This window comes from Onychostoma macrolepis, chromosome 18, assembly GCF_012432095.1.
Source record: "Onychostoma macrolepis isolate SWU-2019 chromosome 18, ASM1243209v1, whole genome shotgun sequence".
Taxonomy (NCBI): domain Eukaryota; kingdom Metazoa; phylum Chordata; class Actinopteri; order Cypriniformes; family Cyprinidae; genus Onychostoma; species Onychostoma macrolepis.
The window spans coordinates 15,336,873-15,362,354 of NC_081172.1; the positions used below are offsets into that span (position 1 = coordinate 15,336,873).

General features: G+C 37.6%; 1 protein-coding gene across 4 annotated transcripts in view; it reads right to left on the bottom strand.

The window, feature by feature from the left end:
- LOC131523963 (FERM domain-containing protein 5) overlaps positions 1–25,482 on the bottom strand; it is a 119,748-nt gene that overhangs the window by 14,818 nt on the left and 79,448 nt on the right. Inside the window, exons 2-13 of one of the 4 annotated variants that reach the window (XM_058750633.1) lie at positions 23,471–23,513; positions 23,050–23,090; positions 22,135–22,213; positions 17,860–17,957; positions 17,022–17,145; positions 10,144–10,231; positions 9,085–9,173; positions 4,811–4,874; positions 4,563–4,654; positions 1,981–2,055; positions 597–665; positions 308–414 (exon numbers count right to left, since the gene is read on the bottom strand). In XM_058750633.1, coding sequence (XP_058606616.1) covers positions 308–414; positions 597–665; positions 1,981–2,055; positions 4,563–4,654; positions 4,811–4,874; positions 9,085–9,173; positions 10,144–10,231; positions 17,022–17,145; positions 17,860–17,957; positions 22,135–22,196 — 868 coding nt within the window. In that variant the 5' untranslated portion in view covers positions 22,197–22,213; positions 23,050–23,090; positions 23,471–23,513. Of the gene's footprint in view, positions 1–307; positions 415–596; positions 666–1,980; positions 2,056–4,562; positions 4,655–4,810; positions 4,875–9,084; positions 9,174–10,143; positions 10,232–17,021; positions 17,146–17,859; positions 17,958–22,134; positions 22,214–23,049; positions 23,114–23,470; positions 23,514–25,482 lie in introns of all 4 variants that reach the window. The other 3 variants (XM_058750634.1, XM_058750631.1, XM_058750632.1) reach the window with 3 other exon arrangements.

Consider the following 25,482-nt stretch of genomic DNA (forward strand, 5'->3'; position numbering starts at 1 on the left):
GGTTGCAACACAAATATCTAAGACATTAAGTTACAAAAACATGCTAAAATATTCCCAAGAATAACTTTCATTGGAAGTGTTATAGTTTTCTTGACTTCTTGAGTGCCTTTAAATTATATTGTCATCTTAGCATAAATTGCCCTCTTTTTATAAATGATATGTTGCTGTATTATAAGTTGGCCATTTTCTACAGCATTTTGATGATATTACAAACCATTCAGTGCCTTGACATTTAGTGCTCTGCCTGTGGTTTCAGGGTTTCAGCGTAGAGCTGAACTCAGGTTAATGGGTTGAACTGGACTCTCACCTTCCATGATGGATATGTGTACGGCTCTCCGGCGGGTCCGCGGGACACTGCTCAGCCGCGGCCCATGTGTGATGGATGGACAGCTTCTGCTGGGCACCAAGCCAGCCCTGTGACCACATACAGTACTGTATCAACAGACCCATTTATCACATTACAGTACGTCCTATGACTACAGACATCAGACTACGTCTTACTGGACATGCACGCATGCATACAAAATAGACAAAACCAAAAGAATGTGACCCAGTGTGAACAATTATAAAGTTAACAGATCCGCACTCATGCATACCTGTGTATTTCTGGAGGTTCCCGTTTAATTTTTGCACTCTGCTCCATTACCTCTTTGGCTACTCTTCCACTGAAATTAAACAAAAAACAACTGACGTGCCCAGTTCCCCCTGCTAGAGTGAAATATTTTGGCATAATTTCCCTTATCAAATTAATTACCCATAAATATGTAACTAAAAAGATACATAAAAATCTCTTTAAGTAGACCAAAGAAAACCTTGTTCTTTATTTGTAACCAAAAACTAAAATTGATGTATTATATTATATAATATTATATTATATCAGAAATATCTAAAACAAATATCTAAAATTCTCCTTGCATTTACACTGTAACCAATAAATACAATTTATATTATATTATTTTTTTATTATATCAGAAATATCTGAAATATATCTAAAACAAATATCTAAAATTCTCCTTGCATTTATACTGTAACCAAAAATGAAAATATTATATATTATATTATATCAGAAATATCTAAAATATATCTCAAACAAATATCTAAAATTCTCCATGCATTTATACTGTAACCAAAGACTAAAATTTATATAATATAATATTATACTTTATTTGATTATTTCAGAAATATCTCAAATATATCTAAAACAAGTATCTAACATTCTCCTTGCATTCATACTATAACCACAAAATAAAATATATTTAAAACAAATATATAAAATTCTCCTTGTATTTATAGTGTAACCAAAAACAAAAATATTCTATATTTTATCACATTACATTACACTAGATTATAAAATACCTGCACACTGTATATGCCAAAAGAAAACAGCTCAACCACTGAGGATAAAATAGCTACGCTTTCCAGCCACGTTCAAACCGCTGGCATTTCGGTGGGAATTGTGATCCCTGTGACTGTGAGGAATGGTGACCACTGCTACTAGAGTCCATGAAGCTCAGGAATTAGATTAACCTTATCGAGTCCCCTCTCTTAACTCAATCTCTGCCTCTCAGGCTGTGACTGAACTACTTCTCTTTAAACAAAACCTCTCAGCGGAGTCCTTTAATGCCTTAAAATCCTGCCTGTCTCCTTACATAGGAGTGAGAAAATAACTGTTATCAATTTCCTAATGAGGTGTTTGAGCCTGAGAGCCCACTATAATAATTGATCGTGCTGTTTGTTTAATTGCCCCGATGGCTCCATTCATCTGTTACAATTGCAGTTATTAAGTAAGCGTCTGTGTCTAAAAGGTGGCCTGTGTGAACAGCTCCATCCGCTGCAGGTTGTGGTGCATTGGCTCCAAAGCAGTCACCTCTATGTGACCGTGATGAGGACAGCAGGCTGTTTTTGGAGCAGGGACCCCTGAGGCTGTGGCGGTCCATCGGCAGTGACCCGTGCTGTGTCTGTCTGTCTGTCCACACTTACCTGTAGCGGAAACGACTCCCCTTGAAGAACAGGTTACTGCTGGACACCGTACGAACCTGGCTCGACTTCTCCAGCCTGACGAGGGACAGAGAGGAATGATTAAGCTCTGGACATGCACAAAAAACACATTTGTATGAAACTAGAAGTCAAACAAAAAGGATAACACAACTCGGTATTTCAAAACTACACAGTCTGAATTAAGAATCATTTCTCTTAACTCTTTTAAGCAAAAATATGACATTGCTGTTATCAGATTCTTTAGAATTTTTTTTAGATTCATTTTATGAATCTGTATTTAGAGTTCTATGCAGTGGTGGACGATATACACAAACAAGTACTTGGTGTACATGTTCAGATACCCTAAAAAAAATAAAAATTAAATAAATAACAAAAGTACTTGGTAATTAATGTACCTAAGTGTTACAAGTGGATCAATTCAACAGGTTTATTGAAAATAATCAGCTTGTTCACAAATCAGACATTGCTACTGTATGGTGAAATTATGAACTATGATGTTAGATTTTAAAATGTAATGAAGTAAAACTTTCCCCAAATTAAAATATTTAAGAAAAAGATACTCAATTCTTCTATACTATGGTAGAATATTACAGTATTTGCTATATTATTTATGTAAGAAATGTTGAAATTTTATTTGCAAATGTTGTCAAATTAAATTAACATTTAATTGATGTGGACACAGGTTTGTGTATATTACAGTAGCTACAATGTATGACTTCAAATACCACTCATCCGATCATAATTCAGAATTTCTTTAAAATTTCCAGCATAAATTTTACAATCTTTTGTTTTTAACTCAAAAATTACATGAATCTGTCAGGCATTTGTGCAAACAGCTGCTTTACATTTATCGACTCTTATGAATAATCGTATTTCTTAGTTTGCATTCATAAACTTCCAAAATAAAAAAGGAAATTACCTAAATATGATAAACTACTTTTAAATTGAATTGAATTAATTCCATTCAGAAATACTTTATACATTATTTACTTAACATTATTTTAAAAAGTATTTAATAAATACATCTCCAAAGTTCTGTCATGAAACTCTAGATGGCGCAGTATGATAGGTCTAACTCAATATGACATAATTATCACATGGCGCAGCTGATTGGTTCTTTATGTATCAGCAGTCAGTGAGCTTGCTGCTCAACATTCAAATACTTGGCTAGTGCTTGCTGTAGCAGTTGCAGCGTGCTTCAGAAACCCTTCACCTTCCCCAGCTCCACCTGTATAGATCTGCTATACATAGATGCTACATATGGGGGTTATTTCATATATATGTGCAGCAGCAGTATTTCTTACATGCTCACAGCAGCATGTTATGGATGTATTGGCAGTAGCAAGTCTCGGTACTTGATCTGCCACAGCAGCAACAGCAGCAGATCTATTCCGTCAAGACCAAACACATTAACATTGTCATGTACATTACCATGCTAAACCCTCTGAGAGTTGTCATGATAGAAATAAGTTTGTTGAACTCCACGCAAAACAACATTATATCACATTACAATTAAATAAAATTAACTATTTAGATTTTATTAAGTCAGATTTTGTCATATCACCTACCCCACTGACATGCTCAAAATGTTTGGTTTCTAAAGCTAGTACATATTTTCTATCTAACCCTCCTAGTGACTGAAACCTCAGGTTGAGCTTGAGTGTTCTGACTCAGACGGTCTCTGGTGAACATTTGATTCAGGCTTTTCATCACCAGGTGTGGAATCTCCTTCCCCAAAGACGGCCTTTATGTGAATCATAAAACCCACTTTTCAATTATCATCTGCCTTCACCTGCCACAAATTCCGCTTCTCTAGGGGACTTTAACTACAGCTACAAATTTCTCTTTGCCCCAGCGGAATGAATTCAGTCAGACTTGGAATACCATGTAGATTCAGTTTTGATAAGATGCCTTGCCAAATCAGTGATTACACCATTCCCTTCACCTAAATTGAGCTTTCCCACACTTCATGATGAGCGCTGAAACAGACTCTCGTTCCAAAGATGTCACCTCAGTCAGCCAAAATCGTTCATCATAAAACAGAGACAAAAGCCAGCGGTGACTCGCCGTGTTATGAAACTGGGCTCTCCTTTTAGAAACCTGAAATACTGCGGTCTGCCTCAAGCTGCACGTCACTTTAAACACTTCCCATGGCGTGGCCAAGGACACGTACAATCAACCGTGACTGAAATGCGCACGGACATCCCTCCGGAGGAGCTAGCAGAACGCATCTCTCATTGCTCGCGCGGTAAAGGTCATTCTCCACACGTGGCTGTTCCATTAGATGACCCCCGCGAGGTAAAAACAGTGACGACATCTAGATGTAGGTGTCCAGACACTTGCAGAAGTGTCTTGCATTATTAGTTATTAGTCAGCTTATTTACCAATCTTAAATATCATGCTCTGGAGAGACGAAATGACAGTGTTTGCAATTAGGAAGAGCCAAAAAGGGACTAATTATTTCTGGAACTTGTTTATTGTGCATTTGCCCTTTCAGAAGCATCACACCTGTCTAACCAAACAAATATTTTCATCTCGAAGGAAGGAGCAGTGCAAAAACTCACTTGTAGAAGGCTTGATTTTCAACACCGCATTTCCAAAGGTGCTTGCAGGCCTCTGGAGTTGGTGCAAAGTATGTCAAGATGATCTTTTTGTCCTGTGCATAACAAGAAGTCATTAAAGGTGCACAAGTGCGGCACTGTCGTTGAAGGGAGTTATTAAAGTTTCACAGATTGTGTCATAATCATAAGGCAATTTGGTATATTGTAATTATCTTTGACTTCATCAATGTTGGCATATTTAGTGTTCTCACCTCCTTCTGATTTGCATATATATGGAATGTCTTTCCCTCAAACTTCAGTTTGGTCACCTCGTTCCTGTTCAAGTGGAAGCAGAATGCATATATTAAGATATTATAATTTGTATAAATTTAGAATACATACACACAAATGTTGTAAAAAGTGAATATTATATGTAGTTTATACATAAGTAGTAAATTGTACACATAACTGTATATAAATAAAGAAATAAATGATTATCTATGTATAGAGAAAGACTACATGAATAACACATGAAAATTGTTATATTTAAATGTAACATCATTGTCCATGTTGTTCTATCTATCTATCGAAAGATGGATATCAACATGTTTTATATGTATTATTTGATATACCATGTATGGTACATACATACATATATGGGTCAATGATGTGACCAATGTTCCCTCTAAGCTGCGCGCGCGCGGCCGCGCACTTCTTCCACCGCAGCCGCGCAGAGAAATAATGTGCCGCGCACAAGCTAAAATGAGTTGGGAAAGCCATTTGATTGTATTCTAGTTAAAACGTAAGAATTGCAATGCTCGGGTAAACCGCTATAGAGCTGGTGCCGCTATAGCGTTAGAACCGGTGAATGCGGTGTACAAGTTTCATAGAAAGAGAATGGTGTGCGCCAAATGAGTTGCTGTAGAAACCGAATACTTCAATGGTTGCGGATGAAATAGCTCAAATCGAGAGGTAACGCAAACACCGTGACATGTGAAATAAAACGTCCTCATGTATTAAAGAAGAGTGGCTTGATTAACGTTAAGTGCTGGAAATAGCGGATGATTAACAGAACGGTAACAAAACTCTGAGACATTTACAGTCACACACAGGTGTATTGTGCAAACTGTACTTCATATATTTAACTTACAGATCTCAGTTTAAATGCTTCAGTTTGTTTTCTATTATCTTTTGTCAGTTTAAATGCTTCAGTTGTTTTGATATATATTATATTATATTCGGCCTATATTATAAACCTAATAAATAATTGACCTTGTTTTTTAATGGAGTCACTTATGCTCATCAAGGCTGTATTTATTTGATCAAAATACAGAAAAATAAAACCAGTAATATTGTGAACTCTTAGGCTATTGCAATTTCTAATATTAGTTTTCTATTTTAATATATTTTAAAATATAGTGTATTCCTGTAAAGCAAAGCTGAATTTTCAGCATCATTACTCCAGTCTTCAGTGTCACATGATCCTTCAGAAATCATTCTAATATTCTGATTTATAATCAGTGTTATAAAAAGTTAAAAAGAACAGCATTAATTAAAAATATAAATATTTTCTAACAATATAAGTCTTTGTTATCGCTCTTTATCCATTTAACACATCCTTGCTGAATAAAAATAAATAAATAAGAAAGAAAAAATTGACTGACCCCAAACTTTTGAATAGTAGTGTATATTGTAACACAAAATTTCTATTTTGAACAACTGTTCTTTTTAACTTTTTATTTCTCAAAGAATCCTGAAAAGTATCACAGGTCCCAAAAAATATTTCCAATATTTCCAAACTTTTTCCAACATTTATTATAAATTAGCATATTAGAATGATTTCTGAAGGATCATGTGACACTGAAAATTCAGCTTTGCTTCACAGGAATAAATTATATGTTAAAGTATATTCAAATAGAACATTTTTATTTAAAATTGCAATAATATTTCACAATATTATTTTGTGAAATAATATTCAGTATTTTTTATCAAATAGATACAGCCTTGAGGAGCCTAAGAAACTTCTTTAAAAAAAATGTACTGATCCCAAACTTTTGAACGGCAGTGTATTGTACTGTAAAAATGTTTTCTCAGATAACCTAAAATGTGCATCATTTAGTCACATCAAGGGTCAAATCAAATAGAAATAGCACATTAAAGTTAAAAGTTACACACTTTTTTGTGTGTGTGCTGTACAGGTCTGGTATAAAGAATGTTTTTGCTCAGGTGGCTGAAATGTCTGCCCAATAGAGAAAAGCTTTGCTCAGCAAGAAAAAAAATTAGAGGGAACATTGGATGTGACGCTACTTTTTTTGTGTCCATATGGTTTAATTAAATTTAAAAGGGTTAAAATTTCAAAATAAATGTGCAAATTAATTGCATACATTCTATTCTTTGTGGACCAAGTCTAAAATGTCTGGTTTTAATTCATTTTGAGGGAATATTTGTGGGATTATGGCAAAAATGTCAATGTGGTGTAACCTTAAAAACTTTGTACCAAATAATTGATCTTGTTTAAAAAAGGTGAAATTCTCAATAAAACACCAGATCAGCTAGTTTGGCATAATCTTACATTAGTACTATTTAATAGTAAATAAAAGTAAATGGAGCATCATGGTTCTGAATATTATAATTAATTTGGGGAGTTATGGGAGTCAAGCCAAATTCCTTGAGTGTTAACCACCATTCAAGGAGCCATTTTGTTAATATTTTTGCAAGAAGATCATGTGACAGGAAATTATATCACAGAGAAGGACCTCTGGTGATACTAACTGCTGCATGCAAATTATAATAATAATTTAACATTTTTAGGGTATGGTCAGGTATTCTTAGGTATACATGTCAAATGGTATGACCTCAGGAATACACTGATAATTCATCATTATAAAAATGAGTATTAACTTTAAAAATTACATTTGAAATATTCCCACCAAGGTCATGTACTTACATAGGTGTCCATGATAATGCCTGTTTAACAAAATTTATATTACAATACAAGACATGAGTTCACTGTTCATCACTCTGATGATTTATTGTCAGATATTGTTTCTTAACTGTAATATGAGACACGAGTTCACTTTTTATCACTATGATAATTTTGTGTTGCTAGATTTATTTATTTTTTCATTGGAAAAAAGCACTTCAGCTGAACTTGTTGACTTCAACAAACAATGGCCTTTGGCTGTAGAAGCAACATGGTCAGGTGGTGTAACTGGTTTTTGTCAATTGGCGTAACCAGTATTTTTCATTAAAATATAATTATATACAGGAAAATTAATGTGGAATAAAATGTAATCATCTAGTTTAGTATAATAATATGGTTTTAAATTTTTTTACATAATTTGTCAAAGATTATTTAGAAAACAGGTGTTTTCAGCATATGTCCTGCCAAATATTGCAAAAACGCATTAAAATTTACATTTAGAGATAACTTTAATAAAATCTATTTTCGTGTGACAATTTAAAATGACTTATTTATTTCTATGAGTAAGCTTACATGCCGTTTAGGTGGATAAAATATTTAATATTTCTCATTCTTTTGTGGTTACACCATTTGACATTTTCATGTACATTCAGTCTTAACTTTTGTAAAAAATGGTAGAAATGTAATTTTTAATTACATAAAATCAACATAAACATGCTGTGTACATTTTAAAATACCTGATGCATGCTTTAAAAAGTTTTTAAAATATTTTTGAATTTCTCATCTTGCCAACCCCTTTTTGTCACTGACCCACATATATACACACACACTCAATAATACATACATGCACAATATATATATATATATATATATATATATATATATACATATATACACACACACACACACACACACACACAGAGAGACAATGATGTCACAGAAGAAAATGACATAATTATGTATTGTTAATTATGTATTGTATATGTAAGTCTCATTACAAATGCATTAAATCAAACAAATTAGTTGACAAAATGTTTACAAACTGAATTACATGAGCTCATATTAATTAATTACAATGAACAAGCCATTTTTTCAGTGTGTCACGAAAAAAAACTATAAATTGCCATATTCTGTTTCACAAATAAACACAGATTGCACAATTGCACTTTTTCTTCACTCTTTCTTTACGTGTGTTTCAAACATACACTACAGATTGAACCACATATAACAAAACCCTGTGACACTGAAACAAAAACAGGCAGCACAATAGTTCAGTATTTTATGCATTTCTCTTTTCTTTGCATGGCCAGACCTCACAGACTTGTTGTGTCCGGATGACTTTAAACATGCCCTCTGGATGGAGAGCTGGTGAAGGATAATTGGACACCTGTCTGCTCTAACAGTTCAGAAAGAGGCAGATGGTCGGGCCCTTTTGGCTGGGAATGTATAATACAATATAATAAAACCAGCTGTGACTTGTATACCCAGAGCCCGTCGCTAGGCAAGAATGACTCATTATTTTCAGCTTCACGATGCATGCGTGTATGCATGTCTGTGTTTACTCAGCCCTGAAGACGTCAACAGAAGTTCAGTAGGGAAAAGAAGCAAGTATTAGTCACTCACCACTTGAGGAAATGGACTCTTTTGTTCCCCTGAAGCACGACAAAACCGAACGGGGTGAAGGCGAGGAAAGCCGGGTTACCAGATACATCCTGTGATGAACAACGACAGAGGAGGACCACATATTACCTTTCTCAACAAGCAGACACTGAGCAGGAAGACTCAATACAGCACAATATAGAATGATCTTAACAATCAAACCTTCACAGTTTTGTTTTGTTTTCAGGGTTGCTTAATCTAATGTTCAGCAGCAAAATGGGCAGTTTTGGGCTTTTACTGTTGAGATTACTGGCACAAACTGGAGACAAAAAACGCTCACTTATAGAACTATGTTTCTTAGCACACTATTTTAATGGCCTTGGTTCAAGCTGCAATTTCCCCATTCATTTTCCATAAATCTGCAGAATATATACAAAGATGTAACGAAAATAACAACAGCGAAACATATATCAGTGATTTTATACATGACAATATACAAAACTACTGACTATAAGTTCATGAACTAAATTAAGTCTGTAGCTGTAAGCATTCTTTTATAAGCAAGTCAAAAGTGTGCAGTGGTAGGATTTTTAATGTTTCTGAAAGAAGTCTCATGCTCAATAAGGCTCCATTTATTTAAACAAAGAAAAAAAATGAAATTTCGCACTATATTATTATATTTTGAAATAACAGTTTCTGTTTTAATATATATTCTAATGTAATTTATTCATGTGATGGCAAAGCAGAATTTTCAGCCTTCAAGTTCACATCATCTTTCAGAAGTCATTCTAATATGCTGAGTTGTGCTGCTTAAAATTTTATGGACACTGTGATAATGAACAGCAAAGGAACAGCTTTTGATCATTCGATCTCTCTTAAGGACTGTGGGTAGTTAAATAAATCAAAAGGAACTAAGTAATTAAACTTTTTTTATATGTGACTTGTGGCTTCTAGAGATTTGCAGCATCTAAATGGGAATCTTTTCTGTGTTTCCTGAACATTCTGACATTATAAAAGGGCACTTGGTTTTACACAATAGCTTTTGGATGCAAGCTGTAAATGCGTCAGATAGAGTCAGCTAACCTTGCACGGATGAGGATCCACGCCGTATGTTTCAAGCATTTGTGCTTTCTGCAGGAACTTCAGCTCAGCTGTCTCTGGAGTTTGACCTCTGCAAAACAACACATTAAAACACCATCTGTGTCATTCAATGGTGGAACAACCACAGCAACAGCACAGCAGAGTCACCAATTACATTTCAGAACTGATACACTGGTGCCATTGGTATTGGACTGAATCCACATTCTAGTGGTTTTGTAGTCAACATATCCTGCAAAGTGGAAATTTGCTCTAACTTAAAAAAAGGCATCTAAAACATAATGCTAATTTGAATATGAACAAATGCATCTATTTCGACACTTTACACTTGAACAACATTGATTAGCGGCCACTAAATAGAAAGCAAAGCCAAACCAACCAGACGGTTCAAGTATCATCACTCCAGGAAACCTCTTACTAATTCATGTTTTATTCAGCACTGGCCATTTAACATTCAAGACCTTAATGTAACAAGACAGCCTGGCTTGTATTTCAATGCAAATCAAAGATGAAAAGCGACCCTTAACACTGTGAGAAAGCGATTGCTTACAGACTCGAGGACTGATTTACTGGATCATTTTGGAGCATCGCTCTACATTCCCAACATAGTTTCCATAATTGGGCTGATGGGCCAGCTCTGGTCATAGAACGGTCACACCACCAGAGGGCAGCAGTAATCATGCTCCTGTTTGGTGTGACCATAAATTCCAATGTGTAGATGACACAACGTCTTATTTTCATGTACCGTCCATATAAGAATAGTCAACTGCTTCTAAAGAGTAATAAAGTATTTAATAGACTAAAACCAACACTAAACCCATGATTGTTTGGCAGTTTAACAGTTTATCATTCGTTGGGCTATTATAGTTGGACTTGCTCATGTAAACTTGGAAAGAAAGTACTGCTTGGTCAATGATGGCCTACGGATTTGTGCCACATTAAAATGACATCAGATCTGACCTACAATACTGAGGGCCAAGACTTCACAGTCACACTAATGAGACATTGTGTGATCGAGTGTGTGAATGTGAGAGAAATAAACAAAAAGATAAAAAGATCATTTCTCACCTCAAATGAGTGCGCAAGGTCAACTAAACAAGTCTTTATGTCTAGTTAACTTGTACATAAAGTCTAGCAATGGATGAAGGCATTAAAAACAAAATCAAACTTTGTGGTAAAATTTTACAATAAGGTTAAATATGTTAAATATTTATGGTTAAATAAGGTTAAATGTAAATTTCTACATGCAATACCCTTCAAGAGTTAGGGGTCAGTAATTTTTAAAAATAAATATCAATATGAAAACCTATCATGGTTTCCACAAAAACTAAGCAGAATGGCTGTTTTTAACACTGATAATAATAAGAATGTTTCTTGAGCATATTAGAATGATTTCTGAAGGACCATGTGACACTGGAGACTGAAGTAATGATGCTGAAAATTCAGCTTTGCCATCACAGGAATAAATTACTTTTTAAAATATACATTCAAATACAAAATAGTTATTTTAAATAATAATATTTAAAATATTACTGTTTTTAACGCATTTTGGAGAACACGAAAAACCTTACAGAAAAAAAAAAATCTAACAGACCCCAAACTTTTGAATGATAGTATACAGTGGGGGGAAAAATTATTTGATCCCCTGCTGATTTTGTACGTTTGCCCACTGACAAAGAAATGATCAATCTATAATTTTAATGGTAGATTTAACAACAGAATAACAACAAAAAAAATACATAAAAATGCATTTTAAAAAAAGTTATAAATTTATTTGCATTTTAATGAGTCAAATAAGCATTTGACCCCTTCGCAAAACATGACTTAGTACTTGGTGGCAAAACCCTTGTTGGCAATCACAGAGGTCAGATGTTTCTTGTAGTTGGCCACCAGGTTTGCACACAACTCAGGAGGGATTTTGTCCCACATTTCTTTGCAGATCCTCTCCAAGTCATTAAGGTTTCGAGGCTGACGTTTGGCAACTCGAACCTTCAGCTCCCACCACAGATTTTCCATGGGATTAAGGTCTGTAGACTGGCTAGACCACTCTTCAGGACCTTAATGTGCTTCTTCTTGAGCCACTCCTTGGCTGTGTGTTTTGGGTCATTATCATGCTGGAATACCCATCCACGACCCATTTTCAATGCCCTGGCCCTGACGGTACATGGCCCCGTCCATCGTCCCTTTGATGCGGTGCAGTTGTCCTGTCCCCTTAGCAGAAAACCCCACCAAAGCATAATGTTTCCACCTCCATGTTTGACGGTGGGGATGGTGTTCTTGGGGTCACAGGTAGCATTCCTCCTCCTCCAAACACAGCGAGTTGAGTTGATGCCAAAGATCTCGATTTTGGTCTCATCTGACCACAACACCCAGTTTCACCCAGTTCCCTATCTGTCGGTCACTACAATTTATGTCGAGTGACGACATTATGGAGATTCACTTGGGAGCCCCAATCATCTCTGACTTTAAGAGAAAACGCCAATGAATATTGGCTAGTGGATTTTGCATACCTGAACCACTCCCCTTGCATACGGGTATAAATAGGCGACAGGTGCATCCACTCTTCAGATTTTTGCTTCAGAGCCGAGTGGATAAACATGTTGATCTCCACAAAGCCATTCATCAATCTGTCTGTAAGTTGTTCTGGTTGGCGTCACAGTGCGATCAGCGGTGTCCCTGTCTGCAGTGATTCCCCTGGGCATTTCAACTAAAAGAGCAGATTTTGTAAAAGAGCAAATCATGATCAGTTCACGTCTTTTTAAAGACTCCGTTCCGGCCGTGTCCTCTTGGTTGCGGTCGTTTCCTATCCTCAGTCAGCAGTCACGATCGTTGTCTTCAGTGTCTGGGCACCCAGCATGCTGAAGCTGCGTTTGTGGATGGTTTATGCATTTGTTGTGAGCATGTAACCATAGTGTGCTTTCTCGATGCTCTTGTCTCCCAGGCTGGACTGTTCGGCGTCACTGTCGAGGACTGTGCCCAGCAGTTCTCGGCAGTACAGAAAGCAGGCCAAGGCCGTTCAACACAGCTTGGCCCGGCGTGATGCACCATCTGCCACCGCTCCGCCGCAGGCAAGCCCCAGTCTGCTTGTCGCCGTGGGCACCCTCCTGCATCCTCCAGAGCTGCTCTGCCCCATGTCGAATCGTTACCTAGGCCAGCGCGTCGAGCCTCTCACAGGAGCATGGTGCCCCCCGTGTCCCAGCTGGCCCCGAAATCATCCAGGGAGGCAATAAAGCGGCCCTGACATGGGCAACTCGGAGATGTGGGAAGCTGCTCTTTCTCCGGAAAATGCGAGAACAGCGCTGCTCCTTCCCCCGGAGGAGGGTTGGGTGGAGAATAATTTATTCTGTTCTGCTGCTGGCTCAAGGACAAGCAGTAGCCACATTGTCAAAGAAAGAGCAATTTCCTTTTCCTCCGGGTTTCACAATGCCTCTCCACACATCTCTGGCCAGTCCCTCCAGAGACGCGGGGAGCTCTGCTGTGATCACTCAGAACGTGATGCCTTCTGTGCTATCCAGCCCGACTCCCCTCCGCTGCACCACTGCAGGTACGTCGATTGTCCCTTTGGTGCCATTTGTACGGAGTTGGGGGGGTGCCTTGCGCTGCCCAAACCATCCTGCAGGCTCATTTGCATAATCCAACTCGGCTATGCGATTCAGTTCACCAGGCAACCTCCCGAGTTCAGCGGAGTTCTCGAGACTTTGGTGGCAGTCCGAGACGCACCTGTCTTGCAAGAGGAGATTGCTGTCCTCCTGGCAAAGGATGCAATCGAGCCAGTCCCACCAGCCGAGATGAAGCAGGGGATTTACAGCCCTTACTTCATCATACCCATGAAAGGCGGTGGCCTCTGGCCAATCCTGGATCTGCGAGTCTTGAGTTGGGCCCTGCACTAGCTTCCGTTCAAGATGTTGATGCAAAAGCGTTGGCATCATCCAACCCCAGGGCGCCCTTGCCCCGTTACGGGAAGTGGGCATCAGGATCCTCAACTACCTTGAGCATGGCCCGCGTGTGAGAACAGTTGTGTGGTCACAGGGACCTGGTGTTTCAGCACCCCAGCCAGCTGGGGCTTCAGGTCGGCTGAGAAAAGAGCAAGCTCTCCCTCGTGCAGAGAATCTCTTTTCTCAGTATGGAGTTAGACTCGGTGAGTATGATGGCGTGTCTCACCAACGAGCGTGCCCAGTCCGTGCTGAACTGCCTGAGTTCCTTCAGAGGCAGGACGGTGGTATCACTGAAACCCTTTTCAGAGGCTCCTGAGGCATATGGCATCTGCAGCCGCAGTCTCGCTGCTCAGACTGCTTCATATGAGACCACTTCAGCATTGGTTACACTCCCGAGTCCCAAAATGGGCATGGCACCGCGGCACAGTTCATGTGACCGTCACGCCAACGTGTTGCCAATCATGCAGCCCCTGGACAGACCTTGTTTTTCTACGGGTCGGAGTGCCCTTAGACCAAGTGTCTCGGCATGTCGTTGTCACGATGCCTCCAGTGCAGGCTGGTACGCTACATGCAACGGGCAGGCAGCCTCAGAGTTCTGGACAGGGCCTCGACTGCTTTGGCACATCAACTGCCTCGAGTTGCTGGTAGTGCTACTAGCTTTGCGGCGGTCCGGCTGCTGCTGCTTGGCTAGCACATGCCTCTCTGGTAGACATCTGTAGAGCTGCGGGCTGGGCGTCACCTAACACCTTCACGAGACAAGCTCCGCGTTGAGTCAGTTTCTTCCTGTGTGTTAGGTAACAGGTAAGTTGAGGGAAGAGCTGGCCGGTGTCACGCTTCCTGCGCCTTTCCCCCTCACACGGGGATGCGAGTGCCTTTTTCCTCCTCCAGTAAGTTCCCCGGACGGCGAACTCTGGTGGAGTTCCTCCAACACCCCCGGCAGTCAGACTGGGGCGGAGCAGTCTGACGCCAGACCCAGTACTGGTGTTAGCTTGCCCAGGTCTCCGGTCAAACTCTGTTCTGGGCTAGGTGTCCATATGGCTTGATTCCCTTCAGGCAATCCCATATGTGTATTCTTCCATGGTAAGGTTTCCCTCTCTGTAAACCCATGTCTTCCCTTTGACAGAGCGTTCTATCAGTCTCTGCTGGCAGTTGTTCCATCCCTAATCTCAGGTAGGTCCTACCTCAGAGACCAATTTCATTTGTAGTACTGCCCCAGGCCTAGGTCAGTCCATATCAGTGTCTCCACATGTCACCTCCCTATGGGCAGGATGTGGCTTCCGTAGTGCCCTTCTCTGCCAAGCTGTAACAACAAATAGGAAAGACTTGAAGCAATCTTTCATTGAAGGTCGAAATCCCTTCTAATTTCTGTGCTGAAAGGAACAACGGCTTGGCTATCTTCAGCAGCGATGTACTCACCTGTGGTCCCTACGGATACCAAGGTCAGTGAATTTGCGCTGGGGTGATGGGAAGGTTACGACCTTTGCATGGCATTTGTCTGTCACGCGCTTGCTTGTCAACATTTGCAATGCCATAAGGTTGTGATGGGGTTCAGGTGGTGGCGCTTTCCATGGAACCCATAATGTCGTCACTTGACATAACTCGTAGTGACCGACAGATAGGGAACGTCTCGTTACGTATGTAACCCTCGTTCCCTGATGGAGGGAATGGAGACGTTATGTCCCCTTGCCACAACCTCGAACCATCGCTGGCGGCCAGGAACAAGTTCTCGGTTCCTCAGCGTAAAACCTGAAGAGTGGATGCACCTGTCGCCTATTTATACCCGTATGCGCGGGGAGTGGCTCAGGTATGCAAAATCCACTAGCCAATATTCATTGGCGTTTTCTCTTAAAGTCAGAGATGACTGGGGCTCCCAAGTGAATCCCCATAATGTCGTCACTCGACATAACATCTCCGTTCCCTCCATCAGGGAACGAGGGTTACATATGTAACAGAGACATTCTCCTCTGAATCATTGGCAAGCTTCAGACGGGCCTGTACATGTGCCTTCTTGAGCAGGGGGACCTTGCGGGTGCTGCAGGATTTCAGTCCTTCACGGCGTAGTGTGTTACCAGTTGTTTTCTTGGTGACTATGGTCCCAGCTGCCTTGAGATCATTGGCAAGATGCTCTTGTGTAGTTCTGGCCTGATTCCTCACCATTCTCATGATCATTGAAACTCCACGAGGTGAGATCTTGCATGGAGCCCCAGTCCGAGGGAGATAGACAGTTATTTTGTGTTTTTTCCATTTGCGAATAAATCGCACCAACTGTTGTCACCTTCTCACCAAGCTGCTTGGCGGTGGTCTTTTAGCCCATTCCAGCCTTGTGTAAGTCTACAATTTTGTCCCTGACATCCTTGGACAGCTCTTTGGTCTTGGCCATGGTGGACAGTTTGGAATCTGATTGATTGATTGCTTCTGTGGACAGAGTGCTCCTAATCTCAGCTCCTTATCTGTATAAAAGACACCTGGGAGCCAGAAATCTTACTGATTGATAGGGGATCAAATACTTATTTGACTTATTTTTTCCCCCACTGTATATGAATAAATTTCCAACATTTTAAGTTGTATAAATTAACGCTAATGTAATAAATATGAACATTAATTACTAATAAACAATAGCATGTTTATAAATAAAAATTTACCTAGATTAAAACAACAACAACAACAAAAAACTGAAAAAAATGTTTTTCATTGTAGTTCATGACACCCAATGCCTTAACTAATGTTACCAAAATTAACCTAAATGTCACTGAAAACTTCAAATGTCAGAATAAAGACAAGCAAAAATGTTAAATTAAATAGCTAAATTATTTATATTAGGAAATGCACACTAAGTAAATCTGATTCGTAAATTCGAATTCGTAAAGAGACATTTCAATAATTCCTGAGCCATACATAAAGAAAAAGGAGGGGAAAGGTTACACATACATTAACTCGGTCTTATGAATTTCTGCAATCCTTCTTTCAAGCTTCTCCGAGTGCTTGGGGAAGAACTGGAACTTGGAGCTGTAGCCCTCTGGATGCTTTCCTGGGTCGTAGTCTCCAATCTCAGCTGCAAAGTAGACACATAAATCAATCTTTCATCATGCAACCGTGTTACTCAGATGCATTTTAGTTGACATGTGGGCATGTTAATGTGTTGTCTTAATGAACATCCTCTGTGAGAGGAAGTGTTGGGGATTAGCATACAAGTAATAGCATCTTCAATATGCTGTTCGCTTCTGCACTTGGTACCCATAAGTCCTGACCAATGCTCTGTGCTCTGAGATGATGGAACAGTGCATCTTTAATTCAAAAGTGCCATCCAAAACATGCCCCTGACCAACCTGTCAAAGAACATTACTGTGTTTCCTGCCCTTAGAGCCACTATATTCCCTTCTCATGTGACTGAATCTCAAACATCTCTGTAGAATTTTAAATAATGGTGGAACTTCAAGGAAGAAAGTGTGCAAAATTAAAATAACAAAACTGAATTTTCAGCTGCCTTTACTCCAGACTTCAGTGTCACATGATCCTTCAGAAATCATCTAATATGCTGATTTGTGGCTCTACAAACGTTTCTTATTATTATCAATGTTGAAAACAGTTGTGTTCCATAATGTTTCTGTGAAAACGATGAGACATTTCTATTCATCAGGACACCCTGAAGAATAGAAATTGCATCCTTGTTGAATAAAATAATCTTACTGATCCCAAACTTCTGAATGGTAGTCATCAAGCAGATTTTATATTAGATATTCTAGGGTCACAGTTCATTCTATGTTACCTTGTAAGATGTAAGCTGCCAACATGGCAGCATCAGATGTTTTGCAGAGGAGACGACCGTGGTACAGATCTCTTTTGATCTGCAGGAAGACGAGATACCTGCAACCAGGGCACTGAGTGAGAAAATACCTCATGCATTCCATTATCCTTCACATTTTTGTTGGACTGTGTAAATAAAATGTTAAATGTTAAACTGTCAGTAATGATAAGGGCTGATAATGACAGACAAAGAGGTGCAATGTGAAATTTAATGTATGTGGATTCAACTCTCTTTCAAAACATGCAAAATATTTATCTTTGATTTGGTTGAAATGAGCTCTCTGAATGAATTGAGAACAGGATTGTTGTTTTGGGAAGAGATGCCCTAAAGCAGACTATTGTGTCAAAAGCTGTCAAGTTGGGGAAAAGACTTCAGCAGTCAAAAACACTGCAAAACCGAAACATCTTTGTCCCTGGACCTAACATCTGTCTCACAGCGGTATAATGTTTTAAACACAGATGCTACTTCTTATAAATGGATTTAGAGCTCATAGATTCGATTTTAATGGAATGGAAAGAGTAAATTCAAAACATATTTACATGCTGTTTGCTTTATGTGATGAAAAACTTCTTTTTGGCACTGTTACAAAAAGACAAGAGCTTCCTCATGCGCCAGTGTCACATTTTCTATTCATAAATCAATCCAGTCCCAATCTGGTACTTGGCTCTTCTCACCTTCAGTGCAACAGATGTCCCATGAGTAAAGAGCGACATGCTTGTCTTTAACTTCTCAAAGTAGGCCAGCCCAACTAGAGCTAATAGCTTTTCACTTAAGAGGCCATAGGAGCTAAAAATGCAATTATGTTCCCTGAATTCTCTCTAGGTGACAGCAGCTAAATGGCAATTTCTGTAGCCACCAGTCAATTTCTGTCCTACATATTGGCTTGCTTCTTTATCTGTAACCTGCCATTTATGGAAACACACTCTACGTGTCAGTGTCATTTGGTTCTGGAGAAGGACAGGCCAAATATAGGAACAGCTAAATGGCAAAGTATTGGGCTGAGATGCTTTTTTTTGCTCTGTGGAATATGCACTCTACTCAAGTTATTTTCCAATAATCCAACAAACACAGAAACTGGATACATATTACTAACATAAACATAATAATACTAAATCATCTCATTATAGGGAAATGTTATTATTAAGTGTCATTTTTATGCTTGTAAGTTTAAAATGTAAAGAAAAGGGTAAAACATGATATAAATTATATCAAATATTTACAGTACATAAAAAGCATATATTAAAAATTAAAATTAAATTAAATTAAGGAAAAATGATCAAATTTATCTGCATTGTTCTTTCGTTTGAAGAAACTATAACAATATAATTTAAAACAAAATAGATACCCATTCCTAAAATGGTTAGAAATTTGTAATTTCACAACAACAAAAAAATGTTGATTTAAACTAAAGATTTAAATAAAGACTTCAAAAAGTTGAATATCATATAATTTCAGACAGGTTTATCTGTTGCTGTAACTTACAATGCATGATGTGATGTCAAAGAATGAATGGATCATGTGCTGCTGTGACTTGTTTGCCATGGAAATTAAGCTAATGACAAATTTGTGCATGGTGTTGAGCAATAATCTCGTTTTAAGACCTGAGAATGTCCAAACACGGAAAAACTCAGCATGGATTTACTGTGGAATTATGAGTGGCAGAAGAAAGCGCAGAGAGACAGAATCACTTTTTTCTCTCACATATCCTAACAGCTGCGACACCCTTGCTTGAAGTGGATACATTTCTTTGTCTTACAGGGACTATGCTAATTATTCCATTCACTCCAAATGATGTCCTTTTCGTTCAGATAATCCCTCTATTTCTCAGCCATATCCCTAATTAGTCTTTCTGCTCCTTCTGTCTACCTGCCTCTCTCTCATCTAATTTCCTGTCTTCAACTCTATGGTCATCCTCTTGTTTCACGTCTCTTTCCAGCTTCTCCTCTCATTTCAGCGTGAGTTATTACTTTGTGTTCCCCACAAGCATTTCATTTCACAGTGCAGTAAACACTAGCATCTCCCCCTACTCCACACATCAATCTATACCTGAACACACTGCAAAGTGCCCATATGTCAAAGTATTTAATGTCTATATGCACACACTGTCATTAATGCGGCCCCTCATTAGGTTATAAGAAGCACAGTATCATAAGATCTTGTTTCAGGTCGAGTGTGTGAATTTCTGGGTGACCTCATTGCAGACTGATCGAGAGGGGATGAAAGAGGTGGAGAGAGACACTGTGATGCTGGCCAAGACTTTGCTTGCTAGAGGCTAATCATGTATCATTCAGAGGAATCTGTTAGGAGTCACTGACCATACATCTTTCCTTAGCGGTGAGTGAGAAACAGCTTTGAACCTTGAGAGTAACAGCAAGATGAGAGTCATATAGGCACCAATTTTTAGAGTGTTTTAGAGGGATCATTAAATGAGAAATCAAAATTCCCTTGATCTTTTGACATTTAAGAGGTAATTTTACTATAAAAACGTGATGTAAATTTCAGAACTCAAAACTTTCTAATTAGTCTAAAAATAGATTATATTGAAGCCAATCTGCCAAAACAGCAGCTTGTGAAATGTACAACTCTATGATGTAATAATGTGGATAAGCACCGCCTCCACAGAAGATGATCAACGCCTGCTTCTACATCACTGCCTGTTTAGCTCCACCCACTGATTTGTGCATGTAGTGTAAATAACGAGAGAGGCAAACGCAGGTCTATGCAGAAACTAAATGATAAAGATGGCTCTGCAGACAAGATGCTGTACAAGTTGTGGAAAAACAGTTTTTGCATTGCCTTCTAGGACTGTCAAAAAAATCAAATTTCGAATATTCGTTGAATTTAAAGTAAAAATCCACTTCCCAAAAACCAATCCATTCGAATTTTAGGTGTGCGTCAGGCAGCCTTATCAGTGGTGCACAAGATGCGATGACGATGTAAGTGTCGTTGCATTTTAATACTTTTCATAGCTTATCCAGTTGCTTATCCAGCTGCTATGTTGTTCATTCAAAATATTGTGGAAAAAGAGAACATCAATGCGGAGATGATGTTATTTACGTCAAGACTGAAACCAAGACGTTCACACAAAACGCATATTTATCGTATTTTCTATAAAAAGACATCTATCACATCTATCTATGCGCCCTCTTGTGGCCTCGGAGAGAAGCCAAAAGCCCCATCAACTAAAATTATGCCTTTTAAATTTGAATATAATTCGAATATTGATCATATTTAAGTAGAAAATTCAAATTTAGTTTTTCAGCCATTTTGACAGCCCTATTGCCTTCCTTCTGATCCCAACATTAGGAAAGAGTGGATGAATTATTTTTAATGAAGATCCAGACCATATCAGTAAAAACTTGGTCCTTTGTTCACTTCATTTTACCGCGGATTCGTTTATAAACAAGGCAGAATTTTACACGAGATTTTCAAAAAGATTGAAACTGAAAGATGATGCTGGATCCGACAATAACTGTTTTTATTATGTGATCTATTGCTTTGTCTGTTATTACAGATCATTTGTACTGATATGTACAAGCATTTATGCGTTTTTAACTGAAATCACAGCGGCGTCCATCTGTGAAGGATGTAGGCTGTCAAACATACACAACTATTAGCCAATCATAGCAGTGGCCGTTTACTCTACATTCCGCCTATTACTTCTAAATTATGATGTTTTTTAATGTAAAAATCTTGATAACATTACAATTGGATCTCGGACAACAAGCACTTATATGTTCTGACTAGTTGTTAGGATATCAGACAAAACAGCTATTTTCTGACAGGATCTGGTGTCTGGGGCTGGATCTAATATTTCTGGCTTAGAAACTTGGATCTAACACAGAGCTTATTTTCTACAATAATCCAAAAACCAGTGGAAAAATCCTTTTGGATTTTTGGGCAAGGTAATTAGTGTAACGTTAATTTATGGGTCGGCCAACAAAAGTACATCATCAATGCAGCACTCTATAGCAAACTGGCCGTATTGGGCAAAAAGAAGCACAATGTTTCAAAGCCAGTATAAAGCAAAGCTGAATGGCTTTCTGGTGCTGCCAAACATCTGTTGCTGTTTGGTTTGTAATGCTTAAATCAAAGCAGAGCTTTAGGTCTACACTTAAAGGAATCCTATCCTTTTATGCGAGAAACTAAGCCAGCTCTGTAATCAGATGCCATTTAATAATGTGACTTAGGTACTGAATGCAAAAAGCAGAAACCTTTCATTGTGGCAGCTCATACCTGGTGATCTCCTCCTTTAGAGCAGCAGGATCTGGTGGGTAGAACTTTACCCGCAGACACATGGTGAATGGAGGTTGTGCTATGTGGAGAAAATGAACAAGGTTGAGAACCACTGTCTCAATCAGTAAACTTAATCTGATTTAGTACTTTCTGCCTTAATATAATACATATACACACTGTGTACTGTAATGCCTTAATCAAAACATCTTTAAAAACAAGTTTACTTGAGAAGCAAGATTGCATCACACTTTACGCTATTTTGCAATATACTTGTTTTCAGAGAATATATCCTGAATTAAGTTTATATTTCTTATCCCACTGACAATTGTTTCCTGGTGTTTAAACATAGATCTAACACAGTTTTGAGATATTTATAATTAAAATAGTTTTAAACAAAGATTAACACAATATTGAGAGGTTCGTAACTAAAATATCAGGAAACAATCTGCCAGTGGGATAAGAAAAAATTACATTTATGATATATTGCACTTTGTATAAAGTAATTTGTAACTGTGTTTCAATACTATAATAAAATATTATTTTGGAGAATTAATACTAAAGCTGAATTCTCACTGTTTATGCCTTTTAGTTTCAATTGGACCCCAAAGTACAAATTATAAAATCTGCTGCTGCTGAATTTAACATTTAACAAACTTTCAACAGATTACAGTTTCACATCTTGTGAAGTCAGAAAAATTATGATTAAACAGAGTGCTTGTTTATAATGAAAGTAACTTTAATGAGAAACTCTCCACTGTTTCATAAATTCAGCTGTCTATTTCTAAGGCTAAGAAATGTGTTTTGATTTTTTCCTTTTAAGTAGCAAGTACAATTAAATGTGGAAACCTTTTTTTTTTTTTTTTTTTTTTACTTTTTTAATTTCTCTGTACATTCTACAATTATGTGAAAACAAACCTTATCTTACGCAGTTTTGCTTCTCAGGTAGATGTATCTTGCTTCAAGGACGGAAAAAACAATCCTTAAGAAAGTTGTTTTTGCAGTAGTTTGTTTGAGATCAGAACCATACAAAGTGACTGTTGACTAAAGCCCTGTTCATACCAAAGACGATAGCTATAATCATAATTATAAAACTGTGTGTTGGTCTGGATGCTAATATAAAAGTTTAACACAAGGTTTCCAGACCCACTGCATGTCAGAACAGCATCATCACTTCATCAAATGATAGCTCCTATTTGAGATTGCACCATTTCTAAATGTATAGTACCCATGAATCCCATTAGCATGCTTCATTACGGTCACCATAGTGCTGTTGTTCGTAATTGCGCCATTTTGGCAGCTAGCATACTATAAATAAGATCTGACTGATGATACTTACATTTCATCTGCTTAGAAATTGACTTGGTGTACTCCAACCAGTGCTAAAACAACAGAGGAGAGAGTTTTATTTCCACACTCACACACACACACACGTATACTGACAGAGCACATTTACACACATATTACATCTATATTTCATCTAATACATAATTACACAGGAGCAGGTGGTCAGTGTGGGTAGATGTACAGAGATTTTATATCAGTATGAGTGTGAGATGGGGCCAGGGTAGATATATTAATCATTTCATCTAATTTCTTTCTTCTCCGGAACGAAACATTAGCACTTCTTCGACGTCATGCTGAGATTCTATCACTGCTATTGTGTGCAGCCTCAGATAAGCCAAATCAGCCAAACCGAGCCATTGGATTTGAGAAAAAGTATATTTGGGTCTTAGTGCCAGTAGGCTAATGTCTAGAAATAGCATCAGGCTAGATTTGATTTCAGATTATAGTGATATGAAAGCTTTTTGGTCAAAACTTTCCCTGACACATAACCGTATTCTGGACTGTCAGCTAATCTGTGCCATATTTTGCCAACTAGGAACATACTAAAGGGAATTGTGGGCACTCTGTAGACGCTAAGGTTGTCCCAGTGTGTCGTCTACAGCAGACTAGCATCAGTTAGATGCCCTCATTATTATTTATATCACTCAATGCGAAAAGCTCCCAAAGGGGGTCAGTCAAAAAGACAGACATGAAGAAACTCTAGAGTATGTGTATGTAAAGCTTGTGCGCTGTCAGGTTTGCACTTAGTGAACACAGATCAGCACAGATATCTCTAATTCTAGAGATAGACAGTGTTTCCTTACAGGAGCTATACAGAATGCTCATCTAGAATCTTTAAATGTTTTATATAATTTGAATCTTTTTTTCATTAAAATTTAAAATATATATTTCACATTTACAAATATTTAAACATTTAATAATTTGTTCGTATAAAATGTATTTTTAACATTTGAAACTGTTGTTATCGTTAACTAAAGCTATATAAAAAAATTAATTGAAATAAAGCTGAAATAAAATATTAGATTATATGAATATTGACGGGGGAAAAAAACAAATATAACATGAAAAATGTAAACCTAAATTAGAAAAGTAGAAATTAGATATGTTGCCTTGGCACCTAACTGATATAAATTAGTTGAAGTACTAAAATTGCTATAACTAAAACTAAAATAAACAGAACTTCCAAGTATTTAAACATTAATTTTTCTTGTTGTTATTGTTAACTAAAACAATAAAAATGTCTGTTCATTGAAATAAGCTGAACTAAAACAGAATATTAGATAATGAAATAAATGAAATAATGAAATAAACAAATATTAGATTAAAAATTTAAAATAGAAATTAGTAATGTCGCTTTGGCAACTAATTGATGTAAAATAAGTTGAAGATGAAGTACTAAAATAACTCAAACGGAAATAAAAATATATAGCTAAATAGACATTAAAACTTGTAAAAATGACAAAAGTGCTCAAAATTACAAAATAAAATTTAAATAAAAATTAAAAATATAAATATTAATAAACACTAAGATAAGATAGTATATAACATTACTAAACTATTAAAAAAATATATTTAAATACAGATGTTTTAGCAAGTCTTTTCACAAAAAATACAACCACTGTCTACATATTAATACAGTATTTTGTGATCAGCAACAGTCTAGAAACCTTAAAAGCAATTCTAGTAATTCTAACAGCATTTCTGAACTTAATTAGATTCATTTAATATTTACATTTTGGAAGCAAAGTGGCAATTCTGTATGTTTACACATACTGATATATTGATTGTATGTAACATGCATGCTATTTTCTTACAGTATAGGTCCACTGGAACGCTAGTCTGTTCCTCATTATAACTGCACTGAAATTAACATGGAGAACATGCTCTCCTTTTGCTTATTGCAGATACATGTTTGTAAGAACATGACATAATGACAGATTTTTTCATTTTTGTGTGAACTGGCCCGTTAAAGCAAACTCTATTAATCGGAGCCACATAAAGGTC